Below are 26,878 nucleotides of genomic sequence, written 5' to 3' on the forward strand. Positions count from 1 at the left end.
CGAGGGGTGAACAGATGATGACTGTTAAGGTAGTAGTGTAACACATCTTTTGTGAGAATACGAAGATGGCACTAACACAAGGGGACTGTGTGAAAGGGGGTTGGTATTGCACTGGACTGTGCAATGGTTTCACAGACTGCATGGCACAGTTATCCGTTGCTATGCCAACACCACGGCTATGACAGGCACAGTTCCTTTTTCTAACACAAGTGTCAGGCAGTTTGGACAAACAGTCTATCTCTGCACTTCTGCCATCTTCTTTTCCTTCATTCCTCTCATTTTCTTGAGAACGTCGCTGTGTTTCTGATCTGATTACTGTGTTTATAGGCCCTGATGGATGAGATCCTGATGCTGCAAGAGGAAATTGGAGCGCTACAGACGTGTTTCTCGGAGGAGCTGGCAGACGACGGCGATGGGGAGGCCGGTGACCAGCTAGCTCTCCAGTCTACTCTCACCGTACTGGGAGAGAGGATGGCCACCATTCGCATGAAGGCTTCAGGGAAGCGGCAGTTGCTAGAGGTGGACACAAGAAGATCTCCCAATTTCTCATGCTTACACATAACGTTCCATATTTGTTCTTACCTTTATTTGCTGTTAATCTGTTTGTCACATCGACCACTGCAGGAAAAACTGAGTGAGCAGCTAGAGGAGCAGCGACAGGAACAGGCGCTGCAGCGTTACCATAGTGAGGCAGAGGAACTCGATCACTGGCTGCTCAGCACTCGTGCCACCCTCAGCTCTGCCCTTCAGCCCCAAAATGAAGACATGGATATGGAGGAGCAGCTTATCGACTGTCAGGTCAGATTGGCATAGTTGCTCTCACTAAAGATTTCATGTTTGACATAAAGATTTTCAGCTTGATTTACTAACGATCAAAGTGGCACCTCAAAGTTGAGGGTTTGCATTTTCTGATTTTCTGAAATGTTCTGTTGATTTTTATAAACTGACACAATCTAGGAAAACCAATGTAAATTATTTCCCCAGGCAATGTGTGGAAGTCAGTTTGCTACTGTTTTATTAAAGTAGTACTGTAAAGTGAAGTGTCCCACTGTGTCACTGTTACAAAAATAGCATCTTTACTTGGCTTCAGTCCCTTGGTATTACATTGCTGCCATAAGTTTAGTTGCACAATGACAATCTTAAAAAGAAAGTTTTGCAGAAAATATTTTTAGAACTGAAAGGAATTTGACTCCTTTACTTTCCAATAAACTGTCATTTTTGTAGGATTAAGCTCTTATCCTGTGTTTTGTCCTCAAACATTCGTCCATTAGCCGACGCCGCGTGTCATTTCTCATCCATGTTTCCATCGTAACAACAGCTTTATCAGTGGGGTAATTAGGATTGTTCTGTGTCCTTGTGAACATTTCATTCAGGTCTTTAAGTGGAAATTGATATTCTAGTTTCACAAATCACATGTTGAAAGAGGCTAAATTGTATGCTTGGGACAGTTTAATGAGGTAATATAAAAAATAAAATAAAAGGTTTAGGACATTGTTGACCAGAAACCTTTTAGTTGGATTGGTAGCTAACTTGTGCTTAAACTTGCACTAAGCTCTGTTACTGAGAAAACCATTTGTTTTATATCTGTACCATGGAAGCTTGACACTGTCCACAAACAAAATGATCATCATATTTATTGTAAACAAACACTATACCACTCTGGTGTGCCTTTAAAGGATTTTTCCACATGGCAGGTGGTCCTGCAGTGGGTGATGTCCCATGGTGGCAGATGTTAAACTTGAATTTGATTTAGGATCATCTCTCCTTCCTTTCTGTTGAGTTGAGCATAATGTTTGGGAGAGCTAAAACAACAAACACCAATATTGTATATTTCATGCAATTAGACTACATTAGAATGGGGTTATGGAATTAATCTTGTGGGGGAGAATAAGCTGATTAAGTTTACACATGCTTCCTGAAGTGGTCAGGTCCAAAGGTCTGGCTCATGCAGAGTTCTGTGTTCATGGGGTAAAAACTGTCTGAAAATGCAGATTCAGTACAGATTAACTAGAACAGCAAGATCATAGATGAAATTACTTTAAGGAAATATGGTAAACAAAACTGCAGGGGAGGAGCTGACAGAAGGAAACAGCAAATCAAACTCTATAACTATGAAACTAACCAGCTTAAAGCACCAAAAAGGTATAAGATGTTATTCCATGATTCTGCTTAATTCAAATTAAGTGTAACATATTTGGGCAGCTGTTGCATTATTTTTAAACAGTTTCTGCCCAACATTCACTTTTTCATTACTCAAAACACATCAAACTCTAAGCGCTGGTTCTTACTTTTCATAAAAACATATTTACATGCAGGAGGGTTACAAATAGACATTTTATGAACTATAAATCTTATGACTGTTTCCAGAACATGCTGTTTGAGATTGAGCAGAAGGTTTCGTACCTGTCAGAGCTCTCCGTCCACAGTGAGAGTTTGCTGATGGAAGGCCGAGCTGAAACCAAGGAAGAAGCCGAGCAACTAACCGTCAAACTCCACTCCCTCAAAGACAGCCTGCTGGAGCTGCAGCAGATGCTGCAGGACAAACAGGTGGACATACAGGTGAGATTAGTCACTGTGTCATTTGTTTCAATTCAATTATATTTATATAACGTCTATTACAACAGAAGTTGTCTCTAGGTGCTTTTCAGAGACCCAGAACATGACCCCCAAGCAATTATTTAATAAACAATGGCAGGTAAAAACTCCCCTAGTGCGATACAAACCTTAAGCCAAACAGTGGCAACTCCCCTTTAGGAGGATGAAACCTTGAGCAGGACCAGGCTCAAAAGGTGGGAGCCTCCTGCCGAAGGCCAGCAGGGAAAGATTATCCCATCCATGTCCTTTTTACTCTGCTTCTATATTTTTTTCCTTTTGCTTTACTGCCTTACATTGAACTTGGTCACAACATGAATTGTAGCATTGTTCAAAAAGTACTAAATGTCATGTCAAAGTCCATTGTTTTCCACCATGGAACAACTGCATCCTGTGTCTCACTGTGGGTCTCAGACAACTGACAAAAGGAAACTAAGTCCTCACATGTAAACACTAAATGCAGTCCATCAGGTGTGTTTCTGTTGAGACAACATAACCTATTTGCTTTTCCTTTATGTCCATTTGAGAAAAACAAAGTTTTCCTCTGATACGTCCACAAAATGTATTTACAAAGACAACCTCATGAACCAAACATCTGTCCTCTGGAGTTCCGAGTTGTTTTTAAGGAATTGTATACTTTAGTTTAATACAGATGTATTATTCCTTACTAAAAAAAATCGAATTATTCCCTCCAGTAAAAATGATAGAGGAAACATGTAGTTCTGTTTTTAAGCTATGTGTCACTCCTAAAACATCTGTGTTTTCTCCAGGGTTCGTTGCAGGAGCAGGAGGACAGTGAGCCAGATTCTTCTCTGTCCCAGAGTCCGAATGTCCAGGACTGGCTGTCGCAGGCCCGCTCGACACGCTCGAAACAACACCACAACCATCTGCTTCAACAAAGGGTATGAGAATCTGTTTTCCTATACGATCAGGCTCAGAAAGAAAGCAAACATTTCATTTCTAATATTTATCAGAATGCAACAACAAAACAATAGTCTGGTCATTAGAGGGTCTTAAAATGATTTTATATCAACAGTATCACATGAAAAATATCGCTGTATCCTTATCCATTTAACAACAATGAAAATGTAGAATTAGTGTGTGAAAAACTACCTACATCATTACTTCGTCCATGTGAAAAGAAACCGTGGAAAGTAGCAGCCAGGTGCTGCAAATGAAATGCAGTTGATTAACTATTTTCTTAGCAAGTGTGAGTATATCGTAATGTAATGTTTTGGCAGTTTGTTGATGGGATGTGTTAAGTTTAATACGAAGGAGGAGGAAGGAGGTGGATCATGTTTAGTATTATCAGATCATTTTCAAACAATTTGGATTCCATCGTTCATTAAAATTAAAGATCATTCACAAGTAGAAAATATTCAGCTCAATTACAAATCCAGCAAGTTCACCCTAAAGTCACACTGTCCAGTGCTCCGAGAAGGTCTGTGGGAGGAAAACACAGAGAAAACAAGAGTTATTTCGGGCTCCAGAGGGCCTGAATTAACATATTAAATGCTAAACTTTGAGATGATATAGTTTGTAAAAGTGTGGTTTGTAAAAGGGCTGCCAGGAAAAGCATCTGCTTTCTAGAAAGAGAAGTCACCTTCTGGCAGCATGGCTGATGTTTGTAAGGTTACATCTATACAAACCACAAGACTTCTCAAACAATGTTCTTTGGGCAGAAGTGGAGATGGTTAAACATAATTCAAGCAAAGTTCTCACCATTTGGGCTTGTTTTGGGGGCTACAGAACCTCAAGGGAAACTTCAAGATGCTAGAAGGTTGCCCGGATGAACCAGGAACTTCTCTTTATACAAAGTACTTTGACGTTCATAGCGAGCGCGCCTGTCCAGCAGCTGAACCTGGGTAAAACTGGTTCATGTATCAGGATAATGATCCCACCATACCAGCAAATCTAAAACACACTGGTGGAAAAATAGGAGTAAAAGAGTTTCACTGACCAAGTCCAAACCAAACGCTGTGGCAGATCCTTATGAGAGCTGCGCATAAATCAAAGTAAGCAAACCTTACTGAACTGAAGCAAAATTATAGACAAAACAGGCCTAAAAATACTCAACAACGATGCAAGATTGATCGTGTCATAGAGGAAATCATTCCTTCAAGTTATTGCTACAAAAGCAACTGTAATTTAATATATTTTGTGCTGTTTTTTTCCATCTGTGGTTATTTTTGCTACATTTTAAGACCTAATTCTGACACTCTTTGATTACAATCAGTTCATTGAAAAAGACAAAGGTAGAAACCTCTATGAATTAATCTGATAAAAGTCTAATATTTTCCAGGAGCTGCAGGAGCAAGTGGCTAATCAGAGGAAGCTGCTCCAGTCTGTAGCCAGTGTCGGGGAAGAGCTACTCAACCAACATAACACACCGAATGGGGACAGGTACTTTCAATGTATTTCCAACTATATTTCAGATATTCAGAATAATATTCTATCCCAGATTTTTTTTCAGCTTTTTTTTTTTTTTTTTTTTGGCTGGCCTGCAGTATTTGCATTGCCAGATTTTGCAGGGGGAGAGAAGTTTGTATCTGTTGAAAATGTCCTCCTCTCCTTTATTTAGTGAGATGTCCATCCCTGTTGGAGTGTTGCTGGAGACAGAGACCGTGTCTCCTCTGGAGCAGATGAGACAGAGATGGGAAAACCTGAACAAAGATCAGAGCACCAAGCTGCAGCTGTCCCTCAACTCCCTGGAACAAGACCAGCTTAGCCCGGTAAACAGGCCAAGGCTGTGATGTGGTTTTGTTTTGATTTTTTTTGTCACCATTTGTTCATCCTTGGATGTAATTTTTACATTTTCTCTGTTATACTTGTTGTCAGTCTAACCGTATCATATCATTGCACGCAGGTCCTTCACCGCTCCCGACTCTCCAGTCCCAGTGTGGTGTTCAGAGGGGAAGTTTCTAGCCAAATCTCCCGCTCTCCCTCGACATTATTTGAAGCCTGCTCCCAGACCCTGGAAAGAATCAATGAAGAAGTAAAGTACCAGTTTATTTAAATATGTCCTTTCACAAATTATTGCTTTGTCACTGACACCTTTCAGTCCATTTACTAAATATAGATTTTCTTCTTCCCTCAGGCAGCAGACGGTGACGGTAAACTGGCATCATCTTCTGGAGGGACAGCCACCCAGCAGGATCTGTATGCTGCAGTATCAGCAGCCTCCTCCTGGTTAGATTCTGCTGAGAATAACCTGCTCTCTGGTCCTGTGCTGCTGTCTGAGGACACAGAAACCCAACTCACAAATCTAGAGGTAGTAGAAAGCAAATATGATCATTACATTAATCAAAAACTACTGGGATTGGACAAAATAATCTAACGTAAGATGACGCTCTGGCCAGAATGACTGACTGACTTTTACCACTTGGTTCAGGGTCTGGATAAGCAACTAAAGGAGATGACCAGGGAGGTGAACCATTGCAGAGATCTGCTGGGTGGAGGAACAAGCCGGGTGTGTGGGGCAGAGGACCGGGCCCTGATGGAGGACACGCTGGAGGGGCTGCAGGAGAGGATGGGCCTGCTGGACTCTGCTCTGGAGCAACACTGCGACAACATGAGGGACAGGCTGCAGGAACATGCCACTTTCCAGGTGTGAAAGCTAAAGCTGTTACCCCACAAATTTCATTTAGTCCAACCTTTGGTTTTGAGATTTCATCACATATTTAACACTGTGTCTGCTATTTTCACCAGAATGAACTGAAGATGCTGTTCACGGCCCTGACAGAAATCAAACATCAGGTTTTGCAGAAGACGGCTGGAATGGCAGACAGACCTGCATCCAAACAGTCGGAGGTATGGTTGAAACGCAAGTATAACTTTAAAGGAACAGAGATTTTTATAAAACCAAGATGCAGGACAAAATTGATGGAACGTTGTGTTTCTGTGAAAGGAATCAATTTATGGAACAATCTGAACAAAGAAAACAAAGAATCCAAATCAAACATTAAATTCAAAAGAACAATTAAAGCCTGTATGTTAAGGAAATATAACGAAAAATGTTGAGTTTGATTGACATACCTGTAGGCGGTGGTAATTTTATTTAATCTTATTTTAATTTTATTTTAGTTGTTTTTATTCACTTAGTTGTTTTTTTTATTTTTTATTTATATATATTTATATTTGTGAAAGGGGCAGATCAGATAAGATTCTTCTTCTTTCTGCTCCCTTTTCATTCATAAGTTAGGAACATTTGTATTTGTGTTTGTATTAAATTGTTTTGTTTTTTGAATGAAATAAAGAATAAAATGAAATGAAAATGAAACCAGAATTGTAGTTGAGAAGCTATGGAGGTTTTTTCCAAGAGCTTTTCACTGAATGTATTGTGTCCTTTGTAGACATTGTATGAGGTGGATGACAGCCTAAGAGAGTTTGAGCAAAGAGTCACCGAGCTAAGGAACAAAGCAGATGGACTCCAATCTGACCAAACGTCCAACCAGGAAATACTCAAGCTGCAGGTAAACATCTGTTTTTACCTCGTCTTGCTGTATATTTCACTGTAATACTTAATATGTAATACACTGATGGGTCTTTTGTAGGATGCGTATGAGGAACTGGTGCTCATGGTGGGCTCCAGGCGGAGTAGCCTGAACCATGGCCTGTCGCTGAAGGCTCAGTATGAAGCTGCACTCCGTGACCTCACTGACCTGGTGGACACTGCTCAGGACAAAATGGCTGCCGACCAAAAGATGACAGTGGCTTCTGTCATTGAGGTCCAGATGTTACTGGATAAGCACAAAGTATGTAGGAATTTTCTTTGTGTTTTTTTTTTTTTGTCTGGCTGTGATCTGTTTTTAATATCTCTGGGGTTTTTTAACAGCATTAAACACATTTTTCCCAAATACAGGAGTTTTTCCAGGGTCTGGAATGTCATATGATCCTCACCCAGACATTTTACAGTAAAGTGTCAGGTCTAGTGGCACAGAGGGATAGCCAAGCCTTGGAGGAAACCATGACTTTGTCTTACAATGTGCTCAAACAAGCCCACAGGAGGGGAGTGGAGCTGGAGGGCATTCTGGAGGTGAGAACAAGGATTTATGATGAGAAAAAAAATGGCAGGAGAAGTACTTTCAGGATAAAAATATGTAACAATTGCCCTCTCTGCTCTCTACCCGTCAGTCATGGAGCAGACTAGTGGAAGACTATCAGGCTCTTTGCAGACAGCTGGAGGTCGTGGAGTGTAGCATCCCCACTGTTGGTCTGGTTGAAGAGACAGAGGAGAAACTCAATGAAAGGATCGGCCTCTACCAGGTCAGCATCTTCATACTACCTTGAAAGCTAAAATGGAATTAAATATTGTATAAGTCAGTCATTACAGTTTTTCACAATTGTTTAAACACATTTCCTGATATACTAACTCACTTTCTCAAAACTCTAAACACAAATTACAAAACTCACACACAAAATGTAAAATCCTACACTTCTCTTGCAAAAGCACACTCTACCCTCAAAACAGTGTTAACTCTTCACTAAATGGTATTTCCTTCTCAAATGCCAAACACATACATCATTTGAGTAGACATTTCTAAGCACCCACTAAACACTGATGTGCAGAATGGAAGACACTATAGTATGAATGGAAAACACTCTACGAATGTCTCAGTAGAATCCTGCATTTGTATGTTCAGTGTTACACCTTCAGCTGTTGGATGTAATATATCACCATATAGTATTCATATGTATATGCTACTCAAATAGAAAACAACACATAATTCTTTACTGTAACAACAAATAATATTTTACAGTATTTGGATTCAAAATGTGCAGTCCACTGGACATCACAGCAAGCTGCTCACCTCTCTCAATATTGCCACCATCCATTGTTCTCCAAACAAACCAGGAGCTCAGCTGTGACCCTTTTATGGCAAATTACTGATTGCATATCTCACAACAGCCTTTGGAGTTTAGAAATGTGATTGACTGTGTGTTCTGTGTGAACAGCAAGAGAGGGAATTCAGGAAGAGTGTGCAGGATATTGGGAATTGTGTGTAGTGTTGTGAGAAATGTGTGGTATGGAATGGGAATTTGAGTCTAGAGCAGTAAATGTGCTTGGAGTTCAGCAGGATTGGTTCAGCCACCTGAAACATGAGTTTCAGGTTGTGCACATTGTGTCTGATGTTCCAATAAATGTGTTTAAACAATTGTGAAAAACTGTAATTTGACCTCCTAATTCATCTGCAGTGTCTGAAAGCCAGTCTGACGGAGCATCAGCAGCAGCTCTACCAGGTCCTGGAGGAGGGGAAGAGGCTTCTCCTGTCTGTTAGCTGCTCAGATTTGGAGAGCCAGCTGACACAGCTGGGAGAGCACTGGCTCTCCTCCACCACTAAAGTCAACAAGGAGTTGCACCGTCTTGACTCAACGCTCAAACATTGGACCAGGTCTGATTCTGTGGTCACACACACTTTCTGTGTCAGACAATTTGCTTTGGTCTGTCAGCAATTCTGGTTTTCTCCTTTTGAAAAAGCTAACAGTGTTAAAAGTATCACTTTGCTTTGTGTTTGTGATTAAGGTACCAGAGCGAGTCAGCAGAGTTGAGCCACTGGTTGCAGTCAGCTCTGGACAGACTGGAGTTCTGGACTACCCAGTCGGTGACGGTCCCTCAGGAGCTGGAGACTGTCAGAGACCACCTCTGTGCCTTTCTGGTCAGTCAGGTTATCATATCAGTAGACGCAATGAACTACATACCAAGATCTGAGTGAATTCTTGTCTTAAATCCATGCATCTTGTTTTTTTTTAAGGAATTTTCAAAAGAGGTGGATGCCAAGTCGTCTTTACGCTCATCAGTGCTGAGCACAGGTAACCAACTTCTGCGACTGAAAAGAGTAGAAACAGCCGGCCTGAGAACAGCACTGGGCCAAATCGACACTCAGTGGGCGGAGCTACTTACTCATATCCCTGTCGTACAGGAGAAACTTCACCAGGTCTGAGAACAGTTGCAGTGTACAGTTTTTAATTTTATGTAAAAGTTGTTTTCATCATCAACATTTCGACAATTAAAGCTGCTTTTAGTTTTTTTTGTACAGTTTTAACCCTTTTTCTCTTGACCCACAGCTGCAGATGGAGAAACTGGCATCACGACATGCCATCACAGAGCTAATGAGCTGGATCTCACTGATGGAGAACATCATAGTGGAAGATGAAGACAAAATCATGGAAGCTGTGGGCTCAGATGTGGTCCAAAACTTCTTGCAGAAATATAAGGTATAGAAGAACTACTTTTTCCCACCCCTCCTTACTACTACTACTACTACTACTACTGTCATTTAGCAGACACTTTTATCCAAAGCGACTTAAATCTGAGAGAACAAACACAACGAGGGCCGAAGAACATAACCTCCTATCTGAAAATTTCACTTTTTTGGGAAAACACAAAAAACTGTGTTGTTTTCTTGTAGAATGCTATTTTTTAAGGATACCCCTATCCTAACCTAACCCTACCCCTACAGGCTGAATAGGTGCAGCCCACCTTGTGATGTCATCCAAAGTGAAAAACACCATCCAAAGTGAAAAACACCAATCAGACAATTTTGCAGATAGGAGGTTATGTTCTTCGGCCCTCGACAAGCAATAAATCACATAAGAGTGTACAGCATGGATAAGTGCTGGTCAGACTGCTGTGAGTCCTTCCTTTGACTGCTCCAGTCACTCTCATTATAGTCTCGTAATGACCTTCTTTTTTTTTAAATATATATAAACAGGGTTTCCGGATAGATCTGACCTGTAAGCAGCTGACTGTGGACTTCGTGAACCAGTCGGTGCTGCAGATCAGCAGCCAGGATGTGGAGGGAAAGCGCAGTGACAAGACGGATTTTGCTGAAAAGTTGGGTGCCATGAACAGAAGATGGCAGATACTGCAGGGGCTCATTGCTGAAAAGGTGCAGTAGTATAACATTTCATTTAGAAGTAATTCTATTTTTTGCGATTCAAGCAAATTAATATGTTGGGATTTTTTCATCTCTCAGATTCAGCTATTAGAAGGATTTGTTGAAAGTTGGTTAGAGCATGAAAATGGTGTCCAGGCACTGAAGACCTGGCTCACACTGCAGGAAGAGAAACTGAAGAAGAGACACAGGATAGAGGATGTAGCATCGGTGCAGAATGCACTGAAAGACTGCCAGGTAGCTGCACACACACTCCTCACACAGTTTGTTTTTTCTTTAACTCCATAAAGTTTTTCTTAAAATAAATTGCGTTGCTGTCTCAGGAGTTGGAAGAACAAGTGAAGGAAAAAGAGAAGGATCTAGAAAAAGCAGAGGAAAGAGGAAACGCTCTCATCCAGGATAAGAAAGGTGCAGCCTGCTCGGTTGTTAAGGAGACCATTAAAGGGCTAAACCAGTCTTGGGCTCATTTGGACCACATGGTGAGTGTCTACAATTTTGGAACATCAACTTCAATGTCAATTGTATTACTTAATTTATTCAATTATTATTCATTTGCACCACTTCCCCACTAACATTTACTTTTAGGTGATTGACACACCAGAAGGTTTAAAAATCAAAACAGATGTAAAAGTGTTAACTGATCTGTAATAATAATAGTAATAATAATACATTTTATTTATAACGGACTTTGTATTTTTATTATTAATTATTATTAATAATAATTCTCTGAGTGTCAGAGAATTATAACAAAAGCAAGCCTCCCATCAACAAATAAAGTACCTTGTTGAGCTAATATGAAACTCAAAAATCATTAAGATGTGGTGGAGCCTGTTTCCCATGTGGGTGTTTTACTGGCGTTTCCCACACATGAACATTTTGCTCACCTTTCATGCCAGATAAGCCAGATGAAGGTGAGCCTGCGGTCTGTGCTGGATCAGTGGACATTGTATCGCCGCGCTTCAGAAGAGATTAACGGTTACCTGATGGAGGGGAAATACGCTGTATCCAGGCTGCACCTCCTTAATGGGTCTTTGGAGGCAGTGCAGCAGCAAGTGGAGAGTCTGGAGGTGAGGAGTGCAGGGAGCGAACTGCTGAAAAGAGACACTTTTCTGAAAAGCATATATAAAAAATATGTGCATGTCTTTGTTATACAGAACCTGCAGGAGGAGATGGACAAACAGGAGAGCAGTCTGAGGAAGTTCGGCTCTGTAACCCACCAGTTGTTGACTGAGTGTCATCCCTCTGTGGCTGAAACACTCAACAGAGCACTCCGGGATGTCAACATCAGGTTAAAAATAACTAAATCAATGTCTCAGAGTAGGGCTGGGCGATTTTGGACAAAAATAAAATCCAAATTTTTTTTCTCTGAAAACCCGATTTTCGATTTCGATTTTTTTGGTAAAACTACAAAAGACAATGGAATAAATTGTTTCAAATATTTTATCTTTATTTTTAAAGAAAAATAGCAAACAAATTTCCCTATTGGGAATGAAGTGCAATTGAAAGATACTGTAAATCCTCCTTGAGTTTAGTAAAGTGACAACATTTACAATTTTCTTGACCAAACAAAGATGACTAGACGAGCTCTGTCTGTAATGCAGACAGCTCTCTTCTTCTTTTCCAGCTATAAGAAAAAGAGAGAGGAAAATCGATTTTCCGATTTTCCTTTTTTTAACATCGTCTTGATTAATAAATCTGATTTAGATTTTAAATCGATTAATCGCACAGCCCTATCTCAGAGTAATGTTAAATCGTCATTATAAACCTCAGGTTCTGCTGATTTCAGTTCGTAACTCTTTTCTGATTTTCCTCTGAAGGTGGAATCACCTACTGGAGCAGATCTCAGAGCAGCTAAGGAGCAGTAAGGCTTTGCTGGGATTGTGGCAGCACTACAGGACGCTGTACAACCAGTGTGTGGCAGCAGTTCAGAAACAGGAAGAGCGTACTGATCGCCTGCTGAGGAGCGCCACAGAGAGGGAAATCACAGAGGAGGAGAGCAGTGCCTGGATACGTGACTGCAATGTGAGCATTAATGTCCAGCTCTGGATTTTCTGAACATTTTTCCACACTATAAGAACTTTTCTCCATCGTCGTTAGCGTCCAGGTTTAAAGTCTACTGTCAGTCACCATGCACATAATTTCTGTGGCAAATATAGTCATACTGGGGGATTGTTCCCACACAGCCTCAGTTTCATCTTAAAGGAACTGGGACTAAGCTCCTAAACTGCTTGTCATTTCACTGTGAGGGTTCACAAAGCCTCCATCGCCACTGCTGAACCCCAAATGCATCCCATCTCTTTGTCTGTTTGAATATAAACTCACAGCACAATCTAACAAAAGCTTTTTTAGAGGAACGCTGCTAAGGGGGAAGACAGGCCCCTGATTTACACTGCAGGGGTCCCCCGGTGTCACGCTGATCATGACGGGCCATAACGTCTAGAGACACTCAGTCTTAAAGTGTAAGCAGACTATTATTTTGACTGAGGATCACTCAACTGTTGCCAGGCAAAGCAGTGAAGAATTTTCCGGTGCTGCATAGCCTGTTTAAGACTTCAAAATCTAAGGACACCACAATCTCTTGACCTCCTTGCAGACAATCTACTCTTTATGCTTGGACAAAACAGTGCCTTTAATTTGACAAATTGAGCCCTGTTAAAACTCGGTCAATAAGAACCAAAGACATTTTCAATATTCTGTTTCTATGTCTGCTGTCCTGCTCATAAACTCAGCAACTGTCATCCTCACCCATTTGTCAGGACTGCCTCGGTCACCAAGAGTCAGTGCAGCAGTTGCTCCAACAGCTGCAGGCTTTAGGGGAGCAGCTGAGGAGCCAAGTTGACGCCTCATCCTCGGCATCACTCCAGTCCGACCAACTGTCACTTTTTCATCGTCTAGAAGCGCTCAAGCACGCCCTTTACAGGCAGCAAGAAGCACTGCAGGTCGGGAAACCAGAATTGCTTGAGAGTCATGTAAATGTTCCTTAAATTATGAAAGAAGCTATGTGTTTGTAAGACTTCAGACTGTACTGACTAGCCTTCTGTGTTTATTTCAGTCTGGATCTCAGGCCTGTCAGGGTTTCATAGAGCGGATGGAAGCCCTGATCCGTGAGGCAGAGCAGGCTGAGGAGGCGCTGAAGGAGTCTGACCCAGTCGGCTCGCCGGAGCTCACTGTGGTTCAGGCACGTATAGAGAAACTTAAGGTACTGACACTGTAGTCCTGACTTCCTACTATAACTTTAATCTGAATGGCGAGAGAGTTTCCTCAACTGCCCTGCTGTTTGTTTTTCTAGGTGCACTTGTTGAGGCTGAGCAGTCTGTCTCCAGACCTGGAACGTGTGAATGAGCTGGTTTACAGGATCCCAGTCAGTGACAGAGATATCAAACGGCTCCAAAATCTCAATAGATCCTGGGCGGTTCACACTGCTCACCTCACTGAGAGGTTCAGGTAACTTAAACCTCCTCCTGTTTTAGACCTGTTTGTAGCAGCACAGTGAATCCTTCATTTAAAAAGGACCTCTGTCTTCCTCCAGTAAACTGCAGTCAGTGTTGCTCCAGCAGCAGAATTTCCTCCAGAAGTGTGAGGCTTGGATGGATTTCCTGTCTCAGACTGAACAGAAACTGGCAGATGAGATCTCGGGCAACTATGAGAGTCTGCTGGAGCAGCAGAGAGACCACGAGGTTTGAAAGTCAATGCGTGTCTTTGTGCACACTCGTTATTCTGCATTTCGTGGATGTTTTTATTCATGCCTGTATGCTTGCAGTTGTTCCAGGCAGAGATGTTCAGCAGACAGCAGATTCTTTACTCCATCATCAGTGATGGGCATCAATTGCTGGACCAAGGACAAGTGGATGAAAGGTAAACGGCAAAAGAGAAATATACACTAATTTAACCAAATTTACAAGCTGTGACATCTGGTTTGCCTTCTTGTCTCACCAACAGTGACGACTTCAGTCTGAAGCTGGCCTTGCTGAGCAATCAATGGCAGTGTGTGGTGAGACAGGCCCAGCAGCGGAGAGGCATCATCGATAGTCTGGTGCGCCAGTGGCAGAACTACCAAGAGATGGCAGATAAGCTGCGGCGGTGGCTGCAAGAAGTGACCCGTGACACAGACATACATCAGCCAGGAGAACCAGTGGCACTGCAGCAAATCAGAGATCTGCTCGGTCAGATACAGGTCAGCTCAGCAAAACACAGGACTCACATTCACACTTTGCCTCTGAAGTAGTTATTCTCTTAGAAATAGATGTTGTAAGAACTAACCAAATACTTTTTTTTTTTTTTTTAATATTTTTATTAGGGGGTAAGGCACAGTAGAACATAGTCATACAACATACAGAATATACAGTCTACCTCCTAGGATGTTTTTTTTTTTTTGATTCAACAGAACAAAAAATCCACACAAATTAATGACAAAGAAATGAAAATTATTCTAAGTAATATTTAAGTATCAAAGCTGCACAGTATAAATTAAAAAAATATATGAATAAAAAGGGGGAGAGATAAAAAAACAAAACAAAAACAAAGAAAAACGAACCCCAAAAACAAAGGAAAAGTAAATAAATAGATAAAAAGGAGGAAGAAAGAGAGGAATGAAAGAAGAGAGGGAGGGGGGATCCGTCAATCAGGAGGCAGGGACTGGAGAGAGTGGAAGAATGTAAGAAAGGGAAGCCACTTATTATAAAATTTCTTACAACTACCCTTCAGTGAATATCTAATCTTTTCCAGCTTCAGAAAAAACATGGTGTCGTTGAGCCACTGAGTACTACTAACCAAATACTTTTAACCTAGTTTGATATTGCTGAGCCCCAAATTTTCAAATCATTTATTTTTAACTCTTTTTATTGGCTTTTTCTTTTAAACATATAAAACATAACAGACATCCAACAATTTACAAGACACTTCAATTCAAAAGAAAAAAAGAAAAAAAATCCATACAGACTCAGACAGACAGGCAGTTCAGGGCTTTCTCAACTTGATGGGCTAAAAGAGTTTTAACTAGACATTGGGCCGTGGTCCCAAATTGCAGGCCTGATCCGGCGATGTATACCGGAAAGTGGGAGAGTTAAAGCTTGGTTTCAATGTAATCCATAAATGGTTTCCAGGTTCTCTCAAAGTTATCTGGGGAGCCTTGCAACACAAATCTCAGTTTTTCCAATACAAGGTGCTGCCTCACATCTCTCAGCCACTGAGTCCAGCTCGGTGGTTGAGGATTCTTCCAGTTCAGGAGGATCAGTCTCCGGGCCAACAGGGTGACAAATGTAGTTATTTTGAGTTTATTTCCAGAGAGATTCTCATTCTCCCCTCCCGCTATACCAAAGATAGCTATCAGAGGATCCGGTTGAATTACAGTTTGAAAGACCTCTGACAGCGTTGTAAAGATGGAGCTCCAATAGGTTTGCAGGATGGGACAGAGCCAGACTGTGTGTGCTAGGGAGGCAGGAGAGGCCGTACACCTGTCACACGTGGGATCTACATTGGGAAACATTTGAGAAAGTCTCACTCTAGAATAATGAAGGCGATGCAACACCCTAAATTGTCAAATCATAACTCTTAAACATTATGTTTATTCTATCTGATTGCCCACTAAACTGCATCCTGTAAAACTATTATACATTTTTACTAATAAACCCTCATCTTGTCTCCAACCGTAGAGCCCCTTAGTTAACCCACATCTGTTCTGCCCCTTGATCCTCCAGCTGAGAGAGCGAGTGCTTCATAGGCAGCAAGGAGTCTACATCCTGACCGTGGAGGCCGGCAGGAGTCTGCTGCTGTCAGCCGATAGCAAGGCCGAGGACACTCTGCAGACAGAGCTCATGGAGATCCAGGACAAGTGGAGGCACGCCCACCACCGCCTTGATCAGCAGAGGAGGGAACTGCATGGCTCGCTCAAGGTCTCACTTTAGATTCACCTTTGTATATTTTTTTTCTACTATGATTATGACTTTGATCATTAAAGTGACTAAACGGATGGCTAAGAGAATGCCACATTTTGAAATGCCTTGTTGCAGGCTTGATAAGTTTTACTAGCGCACAGATGTTGCAGGCTAAGCAATATTCTTCAGTGTGGAGGGTGCTGAAGGGCATTGGCCCATCTGCACCTTTAATGAATCTGCCTGGTTGTGCATCTAGGAAGGTGAAGACAGGTTATTCATTATGCAGCATTGCACCTCAAGTCTTGAAAAGACAGGTCTGGTGGAGTCTTTTGTTCTCACACAAATAGCTAAGCATTTCTGCACACAAACAACGGGGCAACATTGTAAGAATGCCAGCCAAGGGCACACATTCGTGTCAGCACACACACATTAATGGGACACATTGCAGTTAGCTGAGATGTTTTGAGCCTTGAGAGGTGGATTTAATAGGCTGCAATAGAGATTTCTTTTATATAGCGTTTATATTGCGCTTAGACATCTACTCTGTCTGTTACAGGCTCTTGCTGCTTATTTAAACTTTTGTTCCGAGTATTGCCGTCTTTTATTCTGAACTGCAGTGTTATTAGATTCTAAAAATAGTTTTAATCCACCCCATTTGGAGCACAACCGCCTCCTTTTGTTATTGAGCTCTTAATTCTCTTCCCCGGCTGCTGGCTTTGTGCTTTGTCATTCTTTTTCACAATGCTGCTCGGGGAGGTTTGGAGCTGAAAGGGCCATGGAGGCCATGATAAGTGATAGGACTTCAGGGTCAGTTGATGATTGTGTGCTCTGCTGACGTCGCCACTGCAGCGGCAGGAATAATTTATAGCAACTTCTCTGTGCGTGCGTAAGAAGGCCTGTAGTGTGCGTCTGTGTGTTTTCACCGTAATTCTTTGTGTGTTCGCGTAGAACTGGGAGCGATGTGAGAAGGGCATAGATGTGTCACTGGAGAAGCTGAGGGCCTTTAAGAAAAAGCTGTCCGTGCCACTGCCTGACCTCCATGAGGAGCTACACTCGGAGCAAATCAGATGCAAGGTGAGAAAAAAAGAAAACACAAACGCACACACCTTGTAGTTGAACTTATCACCCTTTTTGTCTCATCAAACACGTGCTTGGCTCTTTCTCTCTTTCACATTTACACACAGACACACATCCAAGGACTCAGACTTGTCCTTTAATTACTTGTTTAATCTGGCTGTGAGGACAAATCAGTAACAAACAGATCAGCAAAGGGGAAAAAACAAAAAAGCATTTGTATCCATCTGTTTGCCATCATATGACCTCGCTTGTTCATTAGTCGAGCAGTATTTATTTTCCTGTAGGAAGCTGTAGTAGAGTGTCTGGCATTTATGCCATTTTTTTTAATGAATGCTTACTATTTATAGTGTTAACTACATACATTATTTTATTTCTTAAATTGTCTTAGGAAAGAGTTCTTTATAAATCTCAGGGTTAATGATGATAATAATGGCTGCACTTCATCTTTTTGTATCTGCTTCTTGAGAAATCATCTAGTTTTTGTGCAAAAATGAAGGTAATTATCATTTTCAGCTGCAGTTAACCACTGGAACATTTGCATAAGTGAAACACGCTGGCATGTCCTCAGCTCCTTGGGGAGGAGCAGGCCGACTGTGTGTGTAGCTGCACATAGCACCAGCTGAGGAGAGAGGGGGGTGGGGAGCCAGAAAGAGAGAGCTTGCGTGCGCATGAGAGAGAAAGAGAGCGAGAGCATCCTCATTTGCCGTGGGGGTGTATGTTCACATGTGAGCTTTGGTGTGCTCCCTTTTTGCGTGCATCTTGTGTAATGGAGACATTCTCTGGGTCAACAAATTATTACACCACAGCAGAGGCGTCACAGTGACGAAGCAGGAGGAGATGCAAGGTTTGATGCGTCCGTTACCTTATCCTGCCCTCACCTTTGATTGGAGATATTTTATTTATACAGATTATTGTTTCTTTTCTTAGTGCTTTTCAGACAGACGTCTTTGTTTTTGTAAGTTGCGTTGCTGTAATATTCCCCGGCTGTTTGCTGTTTTGCGTTTTGTCACTATTTCTGGTTGTGAAGCAGCTGAGCAGTCCCGCTTTGTTGCTGGCTGCAAGGGCATAAATCCCTCCTGGCAGGCGATTGTAGTTTCCATCTCTGCGTTCAAAGGCAGTGCATCACTATTTTCCTCCGTTACTATGGATGCAGGAGCTGGAAAATGGTGTGGACGGCTGGACTGATGACCTTACTTCCTTGTTCCTGCTGAGAGACTCCTTGGAGGGCGTGGTCAGTGGGGATGACATCACAGTTCTACAGGAACGCCTCCAGCTGCTGCAGCGTCAGTGGGAGGAGGTTTCCCATCAGGTACAGACACAGTACAAATGCTGTAAATGTTTGTGATTTCCTTTCCCCAGTAAATATTTAAAATGCTCATTCTCAGGGATATTAGATTTACTTATTGATTTTTCTTTTTTTGTGCACATTTTCCATCTTAAGCATATTCTGTCAGGCTTTGGCATTCACAAGAGATGTAAAATCAGTATATCCATGTTGTATATTTTATATCCATCATGCTTTTTTCCCTATCCTTCATAAGGAGACCTCTTTTTTATGCTTCTAATTCAACCCTCAAGGGACTGATTGTCTCCCAGTGTTGGTATTCACGGCTCGTTTCTGTGATGTATCTACATCATCACATAGCTCGCTTGTATAACGCCTCCCTACCAGTAATTGTGGTACACCTCAAACAAAGAATTCAAAGCTTTACTTTCTGATTGATCAGCTGACCAAAGGGCAGCCTCAAAGAGCTAAATCTAAATGTTTTCAGGCAGATTGATACAAGAAATGATGTAGTGTTTTATAGTGTGAAGGGAAAATAATATTTTAAACCAGAGCAAGTTCTTATTGAAGACACAGTGATAGTAGCAGTGGTGCATTAGCCAGAGTTGAAATGTGCTTACCTTTGCTGTTCATGGCTAATGCTGCAGGCATGAAAACTGTGATATTTTGAGCAATTAACAAAGCGTTGATGCATTGTGCGTCCTGCATGAGTCAATTTTATGCTGTTATCTTGGCTTATGCTGTGCTGTGTCAGACATCAATTTATTATATATTTTCTATTCATGCCATCAATTTATTTACTTCCCTCCTTCTTTTGTATTCGCTGATACCATTTTCTTCTCATGTTCTTCTTCTGTCGTTTCATCTCTTGTCCTCTGTCCAAACTCTCACCTTTTCTCCCGGTTTTGTCCCATCAGCTTTCCCTGCGCAGGCAACAGGTGAGCGAGAAGTTGAACGAGTGGGCCGTTTTCAATGAGAAGAACAAGGAACTGTGTGAGTGGCTCACACAGATGGAGAGCAAAGTCTCTCAGAATGGAGACATCAGTATCGCGGAGATGATTGAAAAGCTACGCAAGGTAATTTCAAGGGTCTTCAAAGAAATGATACCTGACATTTGATAGAACTATAGCACATGGTCCATCATGTTTGCCGTTCCTCCATCAGGACTACCAAGAGGAGATCAGCGTATCTCAGGAAAACAAGCAGCACCTGCAGGTGATGGGCGAGCGCCTGGCCCGGGCCAGCCAGGACAGCAAGGCCGCAGAGATCCAGCACAAGCTCAGCAAAGTCAGCGAGCGCTGGCAACACCTGCTGGATCTTATAGCCGCCAGGTGGGTCTGCAGGACTCTTGTGACCAAGAGAAAAGGGGAGTGTGTTTGAAAGGAGTCTCTGATTAGCCAAACCAGAAAATGAATCAGTAAATGTGTCCTAAACTGCCTCAGATGCACGGTTCAAAGAGTTTGATAAATGTTTAGGAGGGTTTTATCAGCTCTCAGTGTGGACAGCTAAGGCACCTCTGAAACTGACTCCACAACTATGGGGAACTCATTTTCCCACAGAGTTGCCAAGTCACTTTCTGTGTTTGTTTATGGTGTCAGGGGGAAATCCCTTCAGTGGAGCCGCATACCAAGCGGAGTAGCATCACATCACTCATTCCTCCTCGACTTTTCCCTTTCTTGTTTGTTTTTGGGACTCTCTTCTGCGGACCACAGTTTAAGCAGTATAAAGAAGCAGTTTTTGGTTTTGTTAGGATTTATTGTATTTATGCTTTTTGTGAAAAATATAAACTCCTCTTTCTTGGTTGGGAGTTGACCTAACCCAAACTGTGACTCTTAACTATCCCAGCTGCCCTCCGTGGCTTTCTTCTGGCTGTTGCCCTTTGGGACTGTCCTGGAAGAGGAAAGCAGGAGGGGGAATGTTTCTGACCTCATACAGACAGCTGCACTCTCTTTGTCTTTTATTTCCCTCCTTTGCAACAAGAACAGACAGTTTGTTGCTTTCGTCAAGAGAACAAATCACCCGCTTGGATTTAGTTTTTTGTATTTTGTTGTTTTTTTTGGTCGATTTATTTATTACTATCCTTCTGCAAATATGTTCGATTGGAAAACCGTCTTCTTGTTGTGCGTTGTGGATTTAAATTCATGTTTCCGTGGAGCCTGCAGCCGTTGCTCATGTTCACACTCCTACAGTGTGTTTCTTGTGTCTGATATCCTGACACACTCCAGCTCTGCAGCACATGCCTCTGACTGTAAGTCTCTTTTTAGAAACAGCCACATTTGTCACCCTCAGGCACTCACCACACACACACACACACACACACACACACACACACACACATGCATGCACATACACACACACACTCAGGGCTGCATTGGGATCTCTTTTTTAACCTTGGAGAGCAACAGTCGATAAGTCCCAGTTGTGCCACCCCTCCACTACCTGGTGAACCTCCCACTCTGTGCAGACAGTTTAGAAAGAGTCCCATGTGGAACTTGCTCATGAAAGAGAGGAGTGTTTGGATTGACGCACTGACCCTTCCTGATATTAACGTCGTTTTGGGGAATTCTGCGCCCCCATGGTTTTGGAATTGGCGACTGATAACATGGCAGGATATCCCAGTGAAGAGGATCTGCCAGACTGTGACTGCGATGTCAACAGGCAGGATGATTTTGATAATTTATGCTTAAATTGTTTAATATAGTGTACAAAACAAGCAATTGGACTCTTGATCTTTGCCCATAAATGTTTTTTCTCACCATCTTAAGATTTATTATGTTGTATTTAACTTTTTACTAAACTCATAATTAACACAATTTGCATTTCTTGTGTGTAGAATAAGACATAAATGTAGCAACTGGATCTACAAGTTTTTTGCTCCTCCCTGTACATTTTTGTCATTTCAGCCTCATGATGAGGGCAGAACCAGTGTAGTTGGTGCTTAAAAGAAGTGTTGATGTTGGTATTAGGGAAAACGTAATTATCTGAACCCTCGTCATTTCGTCTGCTGCGGTGAAGCTGAGCAGCTGTTTACAATATACAAGTCAAAGCACCGTATAATATGCAAGTGAATTGTTTGCACGTTGTGTTGGAGGATTGGTGCTTATGGTGGATGATGGGTGTGAAGCATATGATTTGTTGTCTTGGCTCATTTTTAATTTGGGAGATGTGAAGGGTGGAGTGCAGCTGACACAATGCAGCATCTAAGATGTGGCACATTACCCCTGTTAACACTAAAAATCTGCTTACAGTATCCAGTCATAAAAGAAGATGGGCTTTATTCGAGTTATGCATTCAACTTGTGCAGCCTTAACTCTCACCAGATCTGTTTGTTTCACTCGTGTCGCACGGTGCGCCTCACCCTGCAAAGCAATGCAACTCTCACCATCTCATCAGACTGATGTTGGAATTTGTAGTTGGCTAATATAGAGCTCATGACTGCAGTGATCGTGTCTGGCACGTGCAAAGTTAAGGTTTCATCATTTGCCAACAAGTATATCTGCTAAGATGTGAAACATACTTCCTTGTGCTCATCAACAAAAACTAAGTCAAAATGCAGAAGCGGTGTGTGGAGTAACTCAACACATCACCGCTGCTTTCATAAGAATGTTTACAAACGATTAGGGGTCGTTCCAAATATAGAGAAATAATTTAGGAACTGAAAACGTTTAAGGTGCATACCAGAGTCTAATCTACAAGTGTTTGAAAAGGAAAAGAATCAAGGTGGTGAAATGAAGTGCTGTGGCAAGACCTTGAGAGAGGTGTGTGTAAACAAATGCCTGCAAAACCACAATGATGTGAAAGACTGATGGGATGATAAATACATATTTCAAGTTATTGATGAAAAAGATAATTCTACAAGGTATTGAATGTAACTAATTTCTCCACTCTTTGTTTTGGTTCCCTTTTTGCTAAATATCGAGTGTATTCGTGTATGTTATGTGTGGTTCATCTGAGGTTATATTTACCTAATTTTGTCCTGTTAGAGACTAAATGATTTTGTTTATACCATGGCATGACATTTCAGAATATACATTTTCAAAAGGGCCCACTTCCTCTTACGTATCAGTGCATTCTAATAAATTCTCATGCTTTAATACAAAAGTGAGCAGCGATAAACATCTGTTCTGAGTTGTCTTATATCCTGACACTAACCTGCCACATGACTTTGTTTCTGCACCAGGGTGAAGAAGTTGCGGGAGACCCTTGTGGCAGTGCAGCAGCTGGAGAAAAACATGAGCAGCCTGCGTTCTTGGCTCTCTCACATCGAGACCGACCTATCCAGGCCCATCGTCTACGAGACCTGCAACGACCAGGAGATTCAGAGGAAACTCAGCCAACAGCAGGCATGTACTGTAACTGCACTTGCAAACTGTCGCAGGCTGCACAGAGTATATCACTTATGTGTTCATGGGCTTTTAAAATTCACTGGCTCTTTCTCTTTTTAGGTATTAAATATCTTGCAGAACTTGACTATTATGTCATGCGTATCTATTTTCACTCACACTAGCCAGCAGATGTGAGCATTGTTCGTATTTTTATGCGAAAACAAACTTTTAGGAAGACCACGTGCGTCAAACTGTAATTGTGAAAGATGAGTGACACTCGAGCACATGAGTACATGAAAGCATGACTCATGCATGCATCTCTAGCTTTTTGTTTAAAGTCAGCGAACAGTAGGTGGTGTCAGTAGACATCATGCTGCCAAGATGCTGCTCTAAATCTGGGCTCGACTCTGGGACCCCACGGACCTCCTTCCTCCCACGGAGCTGCTGAGCTAGCTACACGGATTGGATTTACACTATCTGCACACTATAAGTAGTGCAGTAAAACTTAAAGGGGACCTATTATGGCATCTAATACCTATTTTAAACAGGCCTTGAATGTCTTAAAAACAAGCTTTTGATTGTTTTTGCTAAATAAATGAGAAATTCAGCCTCTGAGCCATGTCTTTAGCATCCTATTCTCTAACTTCATTATCTATGAGGGATTCTGAGTGGGCGGGGCTATGATAATGAGGCACTGTGCTGATTGGCTGCCTGAATGAGGCGATACACCGCTACGAAAAAATGGCGGAAGCTCCGGCCGGTGGAGTTAGTTGTTGTTGTTGTTTTGGCTAGAGTTAGTTGTGGGCGTTGTTTCACGCATCGGAAGCCAACCTATGTAAATTGCATTTTGGTTACGTAACGAAAGGGAGCAGAATCTGAACGGCTCGTAGAAGCCACATCAGACTGGATGGCTCATCCGGGCGGCTGTACAGACACTGCAGAATTTGGTTGCTTTCCTCCTTCTCTGAGTTGGCAGGCTGAGGGGAGACCACTTTATATATGTTAAAGCAAGAGAAAACGTGTTTTTCATAATAGGTCCCCTTTAAGTTATTACTCTGTATGTTTTGCAGGAGCTGCAGCGGGACATAGAGAAACACAGCACAGGTGTGGCGTCTGTGCTGAACCTGTGTGAAGTCCTGCTGCATGACTGCGATGCCTGCTCCACAGAGGCCGAGTGCGACTCCATCCAGCAGACCACCAGAGGCCTGGACAGACGCTGGAGGACCATCTGTGCCATGTCCATGGAACGGAGGCTCAAGTCAGTTTAAATTCACACTACAGCTGGCTTTTTTTACACACTGGTGATGACATTCAAACACACCCTCAAACAGTTTTGGGAACATTCCTTTTATTAGATTTTAAAGTATGCTACTGTCACAGCGACTAATAATAACGTAGTGGTGTGTATATTTTAGATGTATCCTATAGAAAGGGCGTGGCACCGCTTCCTTCATGTCTTGATCTTTGTTTGTGTGTAGGATCGAGGAGACATGGAGGTTGTGGCAGAAGTTTCTGGATGATTATTCCCGGTTTGAGGACTGGCTGAAGACGTCAGAAAGAACTGCAGCCCTGCCCAACTCGTCTGGAGTTCTCTATACCATCGCGAAAGAGGAGCTCAAGAAGTTTGAGGTTTGTCTTCTTGTCATGTTTACATTTAATATTGCTAAATTTGTTTGAAATATCTTAAAATGTGCATGCTGTGAAGTTGTTCAAGTTCCCTGCTCAAACACAGTCCTGAGGATCTCTAGACGGCGACAGCAGCGCTGAAGGAACTGAGAGAAGGAAGGGTGTCATGTTGCTCAAACTCATTTGCACCCGTCTGCTCAGCTGTTACAGTCCATCACTGTTCACGTGCACATTCTTGCTAGCTGACTGTCTGACCTGAGCCAATCCCACATGCTTTGTTTATGCCTGAATGGAAATTTAATTTTAGTTTAACAGTAAATTTTAGCACCCCAACGGTTTAAAATATAACAGCTGTCAACGCTGATCAAAACAGGATAAGTCATGTTGTACCAAATAGGACCTGATTATCTGATTAAAACATTTCTTTAAAGGTTTTGTTTGAATTCTTATGAAAACAAAATGTATCCAAAATTTGAATATATGCTGTATCAAGAGAGTCATATTGTGTTTGTGTTTTCATTGCAGGCCTTCCAACGGCAGGTGCAGGAATGCCTGACACAGTTGGAGCTCATCAACAAACAATACCGGCGTCTGGCCCGCGAGAACCGCACAGACTCTTCCTGCCGTCTCAGGGAAATGGTGCATGATGGGAACAAACGATGGGATAACCTGCAGAAGAGGGTGGCAGCCATCCTACGCAGACTAAAGGTAGCACAGTCTGAGCAGTGGGCTCAACATTTCTGAGGTTTTGAGATTATTTTGCAGTTAAGGGTGATTAGATGTGATTTCCTCTCCTCCAAAACTGACAAACTGTTGTTATTCCTTTAAGCCAATGCAAGTATAGAAAAATTATATTCTGAATCTTTACATTCCTCGTGGATTTATACAGGAAGATGCAACAATAAACAAAAAACGATGGGTTATTTGTCTGTGTCTGTTTATCCAGCACTTCATTACCCAGAGGGAGGAGTTTGAGACGGCACGTGACAGTATCCTGGTGTGGCTCACTGAGATGGACCTCCAGTTAACCAACATAGAGCATTTCTCTGAGTGTGACGTACAGGCCAAAATAAAACAGCTCAGGGTAAGAGCAGACGTCACCTTTGAATCTTTCTTTTCTTTTTATCTTCACTCTGCTACTGTAAATGGAAAATGTTCATCATTTTGACTTGTACCACTGTGCCTGGCTTATCTAATGGGAACAGTATGTAATGTAACAGGCTGCATAAATCACAGATACCCCTTCCAGGAAAAAAAACAAGGATGATAATAGATTATTATATGTTCACACAGGCATTCCAACAGGAGATCTATCTAAACACTGCAAAGATTGAGCTAGTGTTCAGGCAGGGTGAAGCTCTGATTGAGAAGAGCGAACCTCTGGACGCAGCCGTCATCGAGGAGGAGCTGGAAGAGCTGCAGAGATACTGCCAGGAAGTGTTCGGACGAGTGGACAGATACTACAAGAAGCTCACGCGACTGCCCGTAAGTGAAGATGCACATAGATCAGACATAACAGTCCCTTGCAATCTAAATGAACAATGAAACAAATGTTACTTCAGTGGAAATGCTGAAATGCATTTAGAAGCAATGATGCAGGTTTAACTAAGTAAAACTGTCTTTTTGTTCTGCTGTTTTCTTTTCATCTGTTTCTTTCAGCTGGCGGATGATGAGCTTGATGGTTCAGACAGAGAGCTGGACATCGAGGAAGGTGGAGATTTCTCCGAACTGCAATGGGGCGACTCCACCCTGCCACGGACGTCCAGCCGCCCGGCCTCGGCCACGGCAGCCCTGATCCGGGCCGACCGCTCTGGACGAGACACCCCGGCCAGCGTAGACTCCATCCCCTTAGAGTGGGACCATGACTATGACCTGAGCAGAGGCCTTGACAGTCCTGGAGGTAGAGGCATTACGGAGAAGAGGAGCCGAGGGCAAGATGAAGAGGTTGAGTATCTGAGGACGACTGCCACGGTGCTCTCAGGTTGGTCTGACTCTACTGACTAAACAAAGGATCATTTTTTTCTGTTTTTGTGTATTCATGTGTATTTCTGGGGTTCAAATATTTTCCTAACACCTTGAATGAGTCATGCGATTTGTGATTTGGTGTTCAGTAATCTGCAAATGGAGACATTTCTTGAATCAGATAACTTTCTGGCTTAATAAGCTTTATATCAACACAGGAGACAAAACTCAGAGACAGAACAG

At 42.2% G+C, this 26,878-nt stretch overlaps 1 protein-coding gene across 1 annotated transcript in view; it reads left to right on the forward strand.

Moving 5' to 3' along the window:
* syne1a (spectrin repeat containing, nuclear envelope 1a) overlaps positions 1–26,878 on the forward strand; it is a 135,460-nt gene that overhangs the window by 100,845 nt on the left and 7,737 nt on the right. Inside the window, exons 96-137 of the mRNA XM_061707319.1 lie at positions 328–519; positions 625–798; positions 2,368–2,559; positions 3,363–3,494; positions 4,895–4,995; positions 5,174–5,324; positions 5,459–5,587; positions 5,690–5,863; positions 5,984–6,199; positions 6,301–6,402; positions 6,945–7,064; positions 7,146–7,346; positions 7,454–7,627; positions 7,726–7,857; positions 8,788–8,984; positions 9,116–9,248; positions 9,345–9,527; positions 9,658–9,807; positions 10,305–10,481; positions 10,569–10,724; positions 10,811–10,966; positions 11,384–11,554; positions 11,642–11,775; positions 12,305–12,509; positions 13,244–13,426; positions 13,540–13,686; positions 13,777–13,931; positions 14,017–14,164; positions 14,248–14,342; positions 14,427–14,661; positions 16,184–16,378; positions 17,309–17,434; positions 18,591–18,746; positions 19,640–19,798; positions 19,887–20,053; positions 22,903–23,065; positions 24,118–24,305; positions 24,526–24,676; positions 25,199–25,381; positions 25,620–25,757; positions 25,967–26,158; positions 26,333–26,654. Of these exons, the coding sequence (XP_061563303.1) occupies positions 328–519; positions 625–798; positions 2,368–2,559; positions 3,363–3,494; positions 4,895–4,995; positions 5,174–5,324; positions 5,459–5,587; positions 5,690–5,863; positions 5,984–6,199; positions 6,301–6,402; positions 6,945–7,064; positions 7,146–7,346; positions 7,454–7,627; positions 7,726–7,857; positions 8,788–8,984; positions 9,116–9,248; positions 9,345–9,527; positions 9,658–9,807; positions 10,305–10,481; positions 10,569–10,724; positions 10,811–10,966; positions 11,384–11,554; positions 11,642–11,775; positions 12,305–12,509; positions 13,244–13,426; positions 13,540–13,686; positions 13,777–13,931; positions 14,017–14,164; positions 14,248–14,342; positions 14,427–14,661; positions 16,184–16,378; positions 17,309–17,434; positions 18,591–18,746; positions 19,640–19,798; positions 19,887–20,053; positions 22,903–23,065; positions 24,118–24,305; positions 24,526–24,676; positions 25,199–25,381; positions 25,620–25,757; positions 25,967–26,158; positions 26,333–26,654 (6,955 nt within the window). The remainder of the gene's footprint in view (positions 1–327; positions 520–624; positions 799–2,367; positions 2,560–3,362; positions 3,495–4,894; positions 4,996–5,173; positions 5,325–5,458; positions 5,588–5,689; positions 5,864–5,983; positions 6,200–6,300; positions 6,403–6,944; positions 7,065–7,145; positions 7,347–7,453; positions 7,628–7,725; positions 7,858–8,787; positions 8,985–9,115; positions 9,249–9,344; positions 9,528–9,657; positions 9,808–10,304; positions 10,482–10,568; positions 10,725–10,810; positions 10,967–11,383; positions 11,555–11,641; positions 11,776–12,304; positions 12,510–13,243; positions 13,427–13,539; positions 13,687–13,776; positions 13,932–14,016; positions 14,165–14,247; positions 14,343–14,426; positions 14,662–16,183; positions 16,379–17,308; positions 17,435–18,590; positions 18,747–19,639; positions 19,799–19,886; positions 20,054–22,902; positions 23,066–24,117; positions 24,306–24,525; positions 24,677–25,198; positions 25,382–25,619; positions 25,758–25,966; positions 26,159–26,332; positions 26,655–26,878) is intronic.

The sequence above is a fragment of the Cololabis saira genome, chromosome 18 (genome assembly GCF_033807715.1).
Source record: "Cololabis saira isolate AMF1-May2022 chromosome 18, fColSai1.1, whole genome shotgun sequence".
Taxonomy (NCBI): Eukaryota; Metazoa; Chordata; class Actinopteri; order Beloniformes; family Belonidae; genus Cololabis; species Cololabis saira.